Source organism: Aptenodytes forsteri, unplaced genomic scaffold (assembly GCF_000699145.1).
Source record: "Aptenodytes forsteri isolate BGI_AS27 unplaced genomic scaffold, ASM69914v1 Scaffold103, whole genome shotgun sequence".
Taxonomy (NCBI): domain Eukaryota; kingdom Metazoa; phylum Chordata; class Aves; order Sphenisciformes; family Spheniscidae; genus Aptenodytes; species Aptenodytes forsteri.
Genome location: NW_008796051.1, coordinates 5,797,619 through 5,810,537, shown reverse-complemented (window position 1 = coordinate 5,810,537; position 12,919 = coordinate 5,797,619). Strand labels below are relative to the sequence as shown.

The 12,919-nt window shown below is 38.7% G+C and overlaps 1 protein-coding gene across 1 annotated transcript in view; it reads right to left on the bottom strand.

Annotated features, from left to right (window-relative positions):
- Positions 1 to 2,097: 2,097 nt before the first annotated feature.
- The window catches only part of TMEM117 (transmembrane protein 117), a 234,622-nt gene continuing 223,800 nt past the window's right edge, over positions 2,098 to 12,919 (bottom strand). The window contains exon 7 of the mRNA XM_009286248.2: positions 2,098 to 3,075. Coding sequence (XP_009284523.1) covers positions 2,435 to 3,075 — 641 coding nt within the window. The 3' untranslated portion in view covers positions 2,098 to 2,434. The remainder of the gene's footprint in view (positions 3,076 to 12,919) is intronic.

The following is a 12,919-nucleotide window of genomic DNA, read 5'->3' as shown; positions in this document are numbered from 1 at the left end:
GTTTACAAATGAGACTCCCACACAACTGAGGAGTCCCTTCCTCCTTTAATTAAATTGATGAGTTGACCATGGTGAGTGGCTACACTGAATCTTTTAACTTCTTATGAATTCATGCTATAAGCAGTCTCTCTGCCTGACCATTAATTTAAATACTCATGCAAAATCTAGGATTACTTGGTGCTTTTCTCTTTTTCATGCAGGCTTATAATGACCTTAAAAGCATTAACTCAATGTGAGGTCACAGTTATTTTAGCTGCGGATCAGTTGCTTAATAACAGTTTTCTGAGAGTCCTGTAATCATGCAGGCTGTAAGGCTCAGGTAATTCTTTCATTTTCTGCCTACATATTAATGGATTTAACCACTCCCATGCACAAAAAGGAGAAATGAGTTAAGGGAAGATTTTCAGTACTTGGGTTTACAGTGTCCAAAACATACAGAGAAGCATGTATCTGCAAAATTAATCAGCTATTTCTGTAACTACATAAGAAATCAAATGCTGTTTGAAAGTCAAACATCAATATAGTCACCTCATACAGTACAAACAGGATCTCAGTGTTTTACCATTAGTAACTAATGGCTTGTCTTTGACTATACCTTAAGTCAATTTAAGAAGTTTATAGGCTGCAGTAGGCAAAAGCTGATAGATTTATTTTTAGTCATAATTTTTAACGGATCAAAATTTAGTCTGATTATAAAGTGAACTTTCTCCTGATGAATAATTAAATGTTCCATAAGCAAAATATTTGATTTTGACATTACTGTGATACTGCCTGGCTTTTTTAGTGTCAGAAATATTTATGATTTTAAATAGGACAATGCGTGGTAAAATGTTTAAAAAAACTGCAAAACTAACAGAATATGTTCCTGCCTCATAATAAACAATTGTTGAATGATGTTTATTAAAATTGGCTCTCAAGTGACAGTTAATAAATGCATAGTTCTATTATGCATGCTAAATTCAGCGTCCCGAAAATTTAAAAGCAGATAGATCAAAACAACGAAGATAAAGAAGTCACAAAGACAAAATACAGCAACACCAGTAAATGACAGGGAAATAATTCAGACTTAAAAATGACTTATTTTAAAAGCAGATAGATCAAAACAACGAAGATAAAGAAGTCACAAAGACAAAATACAGCAACACCAGTAAATGACAGGGAAATAATTCAGACTTAAAAATGACTTATTATTTAGTAACTGGTAACAACAATTTATAGAACTAAATTAGAGGCAAATCAGAGTCTTTCTGATGTTTTAGATATGCAATTTCTCTAGTGCATACAGTTTGATCATACAGCAGAGGAATTCACATTACAAAGTCCCCTTCAAAAAAGCAAAAAACCCTGTTTCTCTATGTTTCTGCTTCCAGGTTACACTTATTCATGGATAATGAATGAAGGAAAAAAAAGGGTACAATAGAATTCAATTGTTAATCTATTTTAATTAAAACTCCCAAACATTTCTTCAGTATTTGGAGAAGTTAGGCTGTCTATATGTGGTGTGTTTCTATGTATGTTTCATGTATGCCCAGACCATATCTGCACCGAACCGCACAAGTACTGGATTTAAGGGGCTTTGCGTCCTTTACTGTAATCACTCCATTGGCTCTTTGATGTTGCATAGGTTTGGTGTGATGATGGAAAGAGTTGCTTCGACCATGTATTTTCACCTCTGTTTCTAAAAGGTGAAGGGCAAAACTTTAATCAAGGAGCAGTTTATCTTTAATTAGGAAAAATATAATTAGGTATTATCACCTAATTGTTATTACTGATGGAGAAAGTAATATTTTCACAAGTAGTGACCCATGCTGTATTATCACTCTGCTGTTTACCGCATAATGAATCTGTATTTGTGTTTGGCAGCTAGCCAGCAAAAATTAAAAGGTAATCGACATGCTTCTCTGCAGTCCGGTCATCAAAGTCACTGGCTTCACAGATGAATAAATAACAAAGTCAAGTTGTGATGTCCTAACAGAAACCCTTCTTCAGGAATAACTATATTTATCTCCTCTGTCAAGACATCAAATGATACTTGAAATAACCATATACAAAAAGCTTTGCAAAATAGATTAGAAGAACTGTGCTATACATCTGGTGTTGAGTTAAAAAACAGTTTAATGTCTCAAGGCACCACCACGGTAGAATTTTATACCTGCAAGTAATCATCTAATACACTATTATACAGTTAAGGTAATGTATTAATAAATAGCTTGTGCAATTTTGGGAAGCAATCTATAAAGGAATGTTAGATATACAGTAGGCACATACTATAATACAAATAAAAACCAAAATTCCTAGAAAAAGCATGCTGAGCACCTTTTGGTATAGGTTGAGTTTCTTAGTCTAAACACTATGTAAATCTTAACTTACAAAAGCTAAAACTGAAATCTTATAGTAACTGCTTATTTAAACTGATTTTCCTGGGCATTTGCCTCTATGTCACAGGATTACTCTTAGGGACAGAGGACTCTGGTACTGGCTGTAAAGGGCTATCTTGTTCATTCAGTTGTGCATTCAAGTTTTCAGAAGTTAGGAGGGAAGAATTAAAAACTATTTCACTTAAGTCTGATTTTATGGATACGAGATGTGGTTCTTGAAAACCTAATGGTTCTTCTACTAACACCTGTGTATTTTCTCGTGTCATTCCCACATCTGACGGTGACTTTCGTTTCATTCTTGTGTATGATTTGTCTAAATTCTCCATGCCTTGGTCAGTTTTCTGAAATCGCCCAAAGAACCAGATGAAGAAACCAAACAAAGCAAAAGCCAGCAAACTTGGAATAAAAGCCAGGCATTTGACATCAAGGCTAGAGCCTGTGAATCTGCTGTGCAAGAACATGTCTCCTTCAGCATAGGTCCGGTTGGTCAATGGGTTAGTGTTATTGGATCTCCATTCCCAAGATAACTTAGTTCTATTAAGGTCTTTCAAGCTTTCTGAGTCCTTCACTGTGTAGATCTTCTGTCCAGGACCGATATATTGACCGTATTCATGAGGTTTGTAAAATATTTGGTTCTTCCACATATTCAGATCCAAGATTAAAACAAGGAAGATAATTCCATAGTTAAACCATTTGCCTGTTTGGAAAAATGAAAGTTCTGTCATCTGATATATTCATTTTAGAAGCAGTACAAATGCAGTCATATGTAAAAGCTACTCAGAGAAAAAAAATCCTTTTTTTATCAATCTGTAAAGCAAAGTTGTAATAAAATTTCCACCACAGTCAAGTTTACACTGAATATCCCCTAGTATTTCACAATTAGGTCTGGGCACATAATAAATTAATTTTGTAATGCAAGCACAGCAGTATATCAATTGAATTCACATTGCAGTTTGTAGATGACCTGTTGATTAGACCACTAGGTGATGTGGTATAGATCAATAAACATAAAAAAGCATTAATTCCAGGGCTTAAAAAATATTCACACAGAAATTTTCCATGAAAAGGCCATATTTGGTAGAAATGTTTATATGCCAGGAATGACTGAAGTGATTGAAGTTTTTGGGGTTGGTAATGATATAAATTTTAAGACTATATACATATATTGTTTGGTATACCAACCATGGTGCACAGACATATTCAGGTGGGGGCAATTGGATAAACTGTCATTTAGAGATATTCCACCCTTGAGAAATAGCAAGGGCTGATCGTAGTCTTGGGAGGCTAGTCAGCTTAGCTTTTCCTGTAGTCCGTGTAGTGAGAAACTCCTCCAAGGAGTGACTCATAGTCTAACATTAAGCTCCTGCAATACTGGAGGAGGAAACCTTTTATTATTTAAAATTGCTCTTTTGCATGCTTCCTCCAGCCATCCAAAAAACATTAAAGATAACTTTATGCAATTGCAAAGTTGGCCCTGCTTTGAGTAGGGTGTTGGAACAGATGAACTCCAGGTGTCCCTTCTAACCTAAATTATTCTATGAATACACAAAGCAAATGATACTACTTTCATAGTCAAAGCATCTCTTACATTCTAGCGGGCCATATGTTAAGATCTTACCTGTGCAGTGATGACTGGCACCACCCAAGAACCCAGCAAATCTACATGTCAGCATTATGTGAAAGGACATTCATGGAGGAATGTTCCTGCTGGTGATGAATGATATTGCTCTATGCTGGAATCATATTTAAGTATGTTTCAAGTCAAAAAGAAAATGAACATATCAGAGTATCTATCAAATGACTTATGCCATTAGCTTGTAAAGAATAAATGGATTCCAGTTCCTGAAAGTCTGTGTGTTCAAATTGTACAACCAGAATGCTCCAGGAGGGTGAGGGTAGCTCCTTGTATTTCAGCAATTGTGTTTAATAGTCCTTTTCAGTCTAGATTATACTTAGACTGAAAATGAACAAAAATGTTCATTCTCTTGTGTTCTCACTATCCAGAAATCAAACTGCACTGAAAAGACCTTGCAGCCAATCCTGTTCACATAATTCCTTAATAACCCCTCTATCTTTTTTTCTGGGTTTTCATCAACATTATAATTGACCTGTTAAAGAAAATTATGGTTTTAGAAGATTATCACCACATTTTATAATATTTGTTTTTTAAATCAACATCAAGACACCAAAAATGATGCTAAAATATGAAATACAATAACAAACAATACAATCCAGCTTGATGCTTGTCGTGGTTTAACCTTAGCCAGCAAGTAAGCACCACACAGCCGCTCGCTCACTCCCCTCCCAGTGGGATGGGGGAGAGAATTGGAAGAGTAAAAGTGAGAAAACCCATGGGTTGAGACGGGTTGAGATAAAGACAGTTTAATAGGTAAAGCAAAAGCCGCGCACACAAAAAAACCCAAAGCAACACAAGGAATTCATTCGCTACTTCCCATCGGCAGGCAGGTGTTCAGCCATCTCCAGGAAAGCAGGGCTCCATCATGCGTAATGGTTACTTGGGAAGGCAAACGCCATCACTCCGAATGTCCTGGCTGTGCCCCCTCCCAGCTTCTTGTGCACCTCCAGCCTTCTCAGTCGGTAGAGCATGGGAAGCTGAAAAGTCCTTGACTAGTGTAAGCACTACCTAGCAACAACTAAAACATCGGTGTGTTATCAACATTGTTCTCACCCTAAATCCAAAACACAGCACTGTACCAGCTACTAGGAAGGAAACTAACTCTATCCCTGCCGAAACCAGGACAATGCTGTTTCCTGCGGATTTTTGTCCTGTATTTTGTGTGTTTCTCTGCATCAGAATAACCCTAGCTTCCCCATCACGTATGGTCTTTCAACAGACAGAGACAGAATATATCTTGCATATTGCGTGTTGATGGGCTGGCTGGGACACACATATTCACTGATCAATTGGCTGCTGTCAAACAGAATATAATGGCTGACTTCTCCCTGCTTTTTCCTCAGCTGGGCACTAACTTAGATGATTCTCCTTTACCTAACCACCATTTCTTAGGACACAATGATAACATCACTGCTTTTCAGATTCCCACCCTCTGAAAAATGTTTTTGAAACTGGCCGTGGGTTCAAAAGTTATTTGATGCTGAGTGTTGGATAGAGAGAGAGTGAGACCAACCCACACAGAGAACATGATCACATAATTCTCATTTCCTTAAGAAAATAGGCTAAACACAAATGACAATGAAACAAATATTAGAGCCACTATCTGTTTATCTATGGCCAGTTTGAAAGAAAATACGATTTGCTGCATTCTAAACTTCCTTTCTCTGTTACACTTTTTGAAACAATAATTTGCCATCAAATATTACTCTGTGTTTCAACCAGAAAGCTGTTTCAACTAGAAAGCAAACCCTTGCTCCATTGCCCCAAGTTAATTCCTTAAGCCATATTCCTTTCCCAGGAAAACGCATCATAAGCCCATCCAAAAAAACCTTCCACTTCTTTTGTTATTGGCTTAATCAAAATATTATCTTCGGTACTTTGTGTTTCCGCAGAGCCAAGACAGGTGACTTTCCAGAGAGATCTGCTATACCCTAGGGATGGTAGGAAGGGGAAAAACTTATGTAGGACCAGTATTGCTCTTTCCCTTCAGCTAGACATGGCAAAAGCGAAGATGTGTAGGGAGAAAACAGACAACTGAAAGATCAAAATACGAAGCATAATAAAACGGGGGCATTATTGAGATGGCCTTTATAAAGGCCAAAATACACTGTTATGGTTTTCTTGATTGTAGGTTTCAGGTATGACTGACAAAGGAAACTTAGACATTGCAATGCTGAGCTATGACCTACCTCCTCTTTAGGCATGATGGCACCCAGTGGCTTTTGCAGCAATCACCCGAGTGTCCACATTGTCCTAAATGCGACATGTGTAGAGCAAGCCACCTAAGCGGTAAGACTTGAGACGGCAGCCTGCTGCTGCTGAAGAAGTTGACTAAGCAGCTAGCAGAAAACACTAAAAATGCTGAATAGAGGTAGCCAGGTGCTTGATCTCAGGCTTCAAGAGGTATCTATCCTACATCGTGGTTTCAAAATTGTGAATCTCTTCTAAGATGGATCTGTCTAAAAAAGGCTCCACCCCTCTTATGTTAAGAATTTGAGTGCTCACCTGATCTAAGAGAGATATGCATTTCAATTATTCCTGTTTCATAAAAAGCATGAACTTGAAACTCCCTCACTCAGGTCCTAGACAGAGTTAGGCAGGCAGGAGCACAGCCCTAAGCTCCACTGTTGGGATCATTGGGTCAGTGTGGACTATAAAGGGTGCTTAGACAAACAGCTTAGATGCAGACACCCCAGTTAACTAAGATGAATCACAATCTGTATGTCTAAGTGGCAGCTAGTTGCCTGAGACCTGCCTCTGTTCTACAGTGGATTTTCTCAAAACTCCTTAAATTTCTCATTTTTAGACAATTTTTCCATCCTCTGCATCACTGTCATGCTCAATGAGCTCTATGATTTTTCCTTTTCTTTTGAAAACTTGTCACCAGAACCAAACACTGTATATGAGTAACACTCTCACTATAACCATATATGAACACAATGACATCTTCCTACTCCTACTCAGTATTCCCTGTAGCCAAGGGCTGCGTTAATCTCCTTAGACACAAAATGACTGGGAGTTAGTGCTGTCTTGGTTACGTACAGAAAATATTTGCCTCTTTCTAGAAGTGTCCTGTGCTGTCTATCCCTCTTCCAAGACATGTACTTTACTGCCGTACTAGCAGGCATGATAGCCAAATAAGCCCAGTTTACCAAGCAATCCTTCTAGATCAGCCATAAATGTATTGAAGGTTACTGAACCAAGAGGCCTGACAGTCTCCACTCACAAACATCTATTTGATGATAATTCCTCATGATAAGTACTTTTTGAGACTTACTATACTGACCAACCTTTAACATTATACACATGTATAATCTATGTATATGATATGCTTGTCTATTGCAACTTAATTTTAGCAAAATTTTTTTTTATAGCAAACTTTAAGTCATATATCAAGCTTATATAGGAAATAAGCTGGGTAAATTAGAAGTCACTCTTGACCTCTTACCTTACGCATAAACAAGCTCAAGCTTATAGTTCTGCAAAGAGTCAGAATAAATATGTTATGAAGCTATAGATATTAATTTTCTTAATATATATATATAATTTCTTTTACAATGTTTCAAATTTCATTACAGATGAAAAGTGGTAAGGGAAAATGGAGTCCCACACTATGAAGTAATTTAATTTGCCTCTTAACCAGTATCTGTAGGATCAGTACCACTATTGCTCTAGGGCTGGTTCTATTCCAGAGAGGTCTGTGTGGCCAAGAATACTGGCCTACACCGGGCACCATTTAGCACTTCTTGGAGCAGGTCGATTTTTCATTGACACGATTTGAAATGGAAGGATGTAGAAAGATCAGCTCTCAAGACTGGAAGGCTAGTTAATCATTTCAGCAAACTGCAAAGAATTATACCCAGACTCTTCAATGAAGTTACAATGAAGAAAATGAGGTAGTAAAATAGGCTGTGTCATTCAGCCATGTACTACCTAAAGAAAGACATGGTTGATAACTGGCTTTCACAGCGCTGACATCCTTACATGCTACACATGACATTTGGAGAGCCAGGAATCTGGTTTGGTGTATTTGGAAACGTGGTGCAATATTGAAATTTGGTGCAATAAAGATCCCCAATGCACTGGGTGTCCTTGTGAGGCTGTGATGCAAAATGTGAAGCCTTTTTCTAAGCATTGTAGCCTACAACCACTATTTGGGGATAAAAACTCGATCCCTGTTTTCTGAGAAAGCATGGCTGTTGAGGAGGATTGTATCCTCATGGCTAGGGCACTCACCCGAAGGGAAAACTTGACCCTAGAACAATCTCCACTTATGGCAGTTTGGACCTGCATTGTAGGACCATGCTCTGAACACCAGCCTATATGGGACTCTGCTTAGAAACACTTTTCCCTCCCTGCTGAAGCTGAACAACTGTGCACTGCACGTGAATGCCAGGGGCCTTCTCATGGTGAAAGAGGTATGGATTTTTCTTTTTTCCTTTTTCCAGAAAGGCACCTATTTTCACCAGCTGAACAAGATATTTGGGCAGTGCTCATTTTTAAAGAGGCTGATAAGGTCTATGAGAGGTTCAGCAACCAGTCCACAATCCCACATGCAACTGATTTACTGGGCAATTGAGGCAGATCCCGCAGGTCCAAATATTCCAAACCAGCTGCTGATTCTAGAGCATTTTTATTTTTGTATGTCCACTCTGTAACAGAACAATCATGTCCTAAAAGATCTTGAAGCCAGTCCTCAGCATCCCTCCTCAGGTCAAGAGGAAATGTAAAAATTCCACTTATTAAGGCTAGACTCAAGCAGTCTCATGCTGTACAACTGCAGCCAGAGGCTAGTGTAGGAAATGTTGACTTTATAGACTCTTATCTCGATTGCAATTTGTGTCTAAAAACATTCAGACACCTCTGTAAAACATTCAGGTACCTTCAAAACATTCTTCATATCTTCTGTCACGTTAGCGTTATTAGCTAGATACATGCATACAGACCACTCACAGCTGAACTAAGCCACAAATCCTCTGAGTTTTTTCACATCTGTGTGCATGGACGGCTTTGTTTTTACCTCTAACCTTTGCATTTTTGCTTACGGGCTCCGCCAGGCTTCCCTGTGTAGGCAATGCTTGGCCTGAATCTAGACACACCTTTGGTTTAACTCTACAAGCCAGCCATGCTAGCACTCGCCAGCCATGAAGCTGATGATTTCTCCTTTGGGTGGAAGGGCACTCTGGCTAGATCAGCACTCAGAAACACATTTATAAACAGCCAGAAAAACATCCCATCTGTTTTGATACCCAAACCTTAACATTTCCTATTTGAAACTTAGCCACATACTTGACAGCACATGCTCTTGGATCTCCAGTGCTGCTATTAAAGGGTACCAGCCAGGCCCCCTAGTGCCTTTTAACCATGAAAGAGTCTGAAGTAACAAAATTTACTTTTAAGTTTTACAAATTTCCCTGGGTATTATAGAAACTAGGATAGACTATGTATTTTCATAAACAGCAGCCCAAGAAGGAAAACACACACTTTGCAACGAACCATCTGTCAAGAGAAATCCAGATGAGTTAAGCAGATGCAGGAATTCAAGTTATTTTTGATGTTCATAGATAAAAGCAGCTATCAAAACAGGATAAAAATATTTAATACTGAGTAGATGCTTGCTAGGAGTTCCTACATGCAAAGAAATTTGAGCAAAACGAGGTACTCAGTTACCAGTAAAAATAAGCTATGCTTTTCATAGTAAATTCAAAATTACACTGAAGCATATCAGCTGCAGGCTGCAGATGTTAATTCAATATTACTGCCAACTTAAGACATTCAGAAATCACAAGTCAGGCCTAAGAAAGCATGTTATTAGTTATAAGTACCAAGATGGGTTAAAAATAATACACTTAGTACTGTTTTGTTTCTCTGCTTTTTTAGATGAGGAGTTATGCAGAAGCAACATTTAATTTTTTTTCTCTGCAATCATGAGCTTTATTTTATGAAAGCTGAAATTCTCATGTAGTCACTGAATTCAGGAGCTAAGACTTTAAGACAAAATAGCAAAAAAAAAGAAAAAGAAAAAAGAAAAGCAACTGTCTTAAGACATGATAAAATCAGGAGAGTTGGCAACACAGAGCATGTAACTGTGAAATCCTTTGTCTGTACAGGACTTGCACGAAGCCATTAAGCACACACCAACAGAAAGGTGGTTTAGAGTCCTTTACTCCTCTGAATGTCCCTTTACTTAGAGCTGCTTCTTGGTGGGACTGTTGCTCATTAGAGCAACCCAGCACCAAATAGGGCTGCTCAGGGGAGTCCTAGGGCTGCTCTTACTTATATCAATCAACAGTGACCAAAACAGACTGTAAAAGAACTTATGAAGAATAAAATTTGCCAGGAAAAAGATGGCAAAGGTTATTGCATCCATGCTTGCTTTCTCCTTGCTATTTGGGAGAAAAGGGTTTCCAGTTTCTACAAATCAGGGCACAGGTCATAGATTTACAGCCTGACTTTGTCCCTATAGTAAGTACTAAAATAAATGATATTCAGGCCTTAGTCTTCTTTTCCTGCTTGTTACTAAAAAGAAGCCCTATGGTTAAATTTAACATTCTGGATCCCATGTGTTAAACAGGGCTTAAACACAGCAGGAGGTGTCCTACCCCCATGTCATCTGCTGCAGTTGCATTCATGTGCATCACTCTCTACCCTCATTTTAGATTGGATTACGTTCATCTTGTTATATATATATTGAACCAGTTCTTTCTTTCTTTTATTAGCTCCTTGATTTGAGTAGAAAATTACAAGTATCTACACATCCACACAATAACTAGAGCTTGAAAATGATCCAACTTATACCCTAACCTAAGACAAGAACTGATGGCAAGAACAGATGGTTCAAGCAAAACGTACCCAAAGGGAGGTTCTCGTGCCATGTGTTATGGTTGTTTATTAGATCTCCTAAAGGGCGGTGCAGCACCGAGATGAAACAGGCACTCAGTAGACAGAGTACGTGACGTGCAGTCAAATGGATTGATTTGTCTGGTGAATCTAATAAATGGATCTTGTTAATGCTGAGCAGGGAAAAATATTCCTCAGCCTCTATTCATTAGCTCATCCTCATTAGAAGAACGCCTTCTCACCAGAAAATCAGAAAGGCCTCCAGTCCTCTCTGCAGAAGACTGTGCAATGCATAAATACTGTTTTTTCTCGGTTGGTCTGTTTTCAAACAGCAGCACTGCTAGCAGTTGTATTTCTGATCCCTAATTTATGTTCTTTGCTGTTGCCTTTTCTTTGCTCTTCCCTGATTATCATCAATATGCCTGTCTCTTCTACAATGCAAAGCTGTTCTTTGCTCTTCAGTCCCTCTTCTACCATCCATTGTTTTTCATCTACATTAATTATACCCTGAGTTTCTATATCTGATGGCGCAGCCCACCCTACCATGCCTCAGTCATTGTTCATGCTCCTCCGTGCACCCATTTCACTACTTCTCCTTATGCAATGGAATAACTGCAGGGCATCTGGGAGCCTTGTGGGACTGAGCCCCTCTAAATTCATGCTCTAGTCTTGAGAAGTAGAAAAAAAATCTTTTCACTATCCCTGAATACCATACCTATAATTCACATCAGATATTTGACGCTTATACTTTTTTTTCCTCTGCTTTCCCTTTTTGCTCACTTGGGAGAGAAAAAGGTGTTCATCATGTACACATCCCATCTTCTCTCACCCTACACCTTCTAGCCACTGACCATGAGATCATTTACTTCATCCTGTTCCGTAAACCACTAGTGGCTCAAACGGTCTCACTCAGACATGCTCCAGCCCTTCTTTCTTCTTGCTGGCTGTCTGTTCTCTCTCAGTATTCCAGCAGGGCACCTACATCCAATTTTGAAAACCTTTCCACCCCTCCATCTGTACTTCCTACTGGCCCATTTGCCTTCCCTCATTCAATCGCCAGCAGGTAACTTTTGCACTCATTTTCTCTTCTTTTCTGGTTTTTAATCTGATCACTCGGATTTCTACCTTCTCTGCTGAAAATGCCTTTTCTGAGGCCTCATTCAGCCTATCTCGACTGAGTCCTGGGTTTGTCATTCTTTCCTCCTCGGCACATTTTCTTCCCTTGGCTTTTGCTGCCTGGTGAGCTTGTGACTCACCTGCTAGCTCTCGGCCTTATCTTTGTATCATTTCTGAATGCTCCTTTTGTCCCTGCTCTGCAGGAGTTTCATATGGCTGTGTCATTGGATGCCCTCATCTATCTTATTCCTGTACAGTATCATGTGCTGTGATTGTTTATATTAGCAGTTAAAGACCCCTGTCAATTCACACCTGCATTCTTTTGCTATCCATTATTATCCAACTCTTCCCAATGTAGAGAGAGGAGCTATTCTCCTGCTGTATAGCTTGAAGGTAAAACCAAAATATTTATCGCTATTTAATCTTCTTCTCTTTTTCATTCCCTACTGTTATTAAAATACTGTCTCACAGTATTCAAGGATCAGGTACTTTTTATCTATATGTACCATCCATTTGAATAACTGCAATTCTATTTTATTTCAGGTTATTTAACTGTCTGCTTCTGGTTAGATGACTGATGGAAGTATGGTTATGAGTGGCCTTTGCCAGATGAGAATGACCGAAGTTATGAAAAGATATTAGCATAAATCATAGCAAAGGCATCTGAAAGCATAAGAGATTTGAAAATGAAATAAGCTGCTAATTCCCCTGGAGAGTAGTTTTAGATAAAAGATCTCTGAAGCTACATTAGTGTACTGGTTTTGGCTGAGATAGAGTTAATTTTCTTCACAGTAGCTAGTATGGGGCTGTGTTTTGGATTTGTGCTGAAAACAGTGTTGGTAATACAGGGATGTTTTAGTTACTGCTGAGCAGTGCTTACACAGAGTCAAGGCCTTTTCTGCTTCTCACCCCACCCCACCAGTGAGTAGGCTGGGGGTGCACAAGGAGT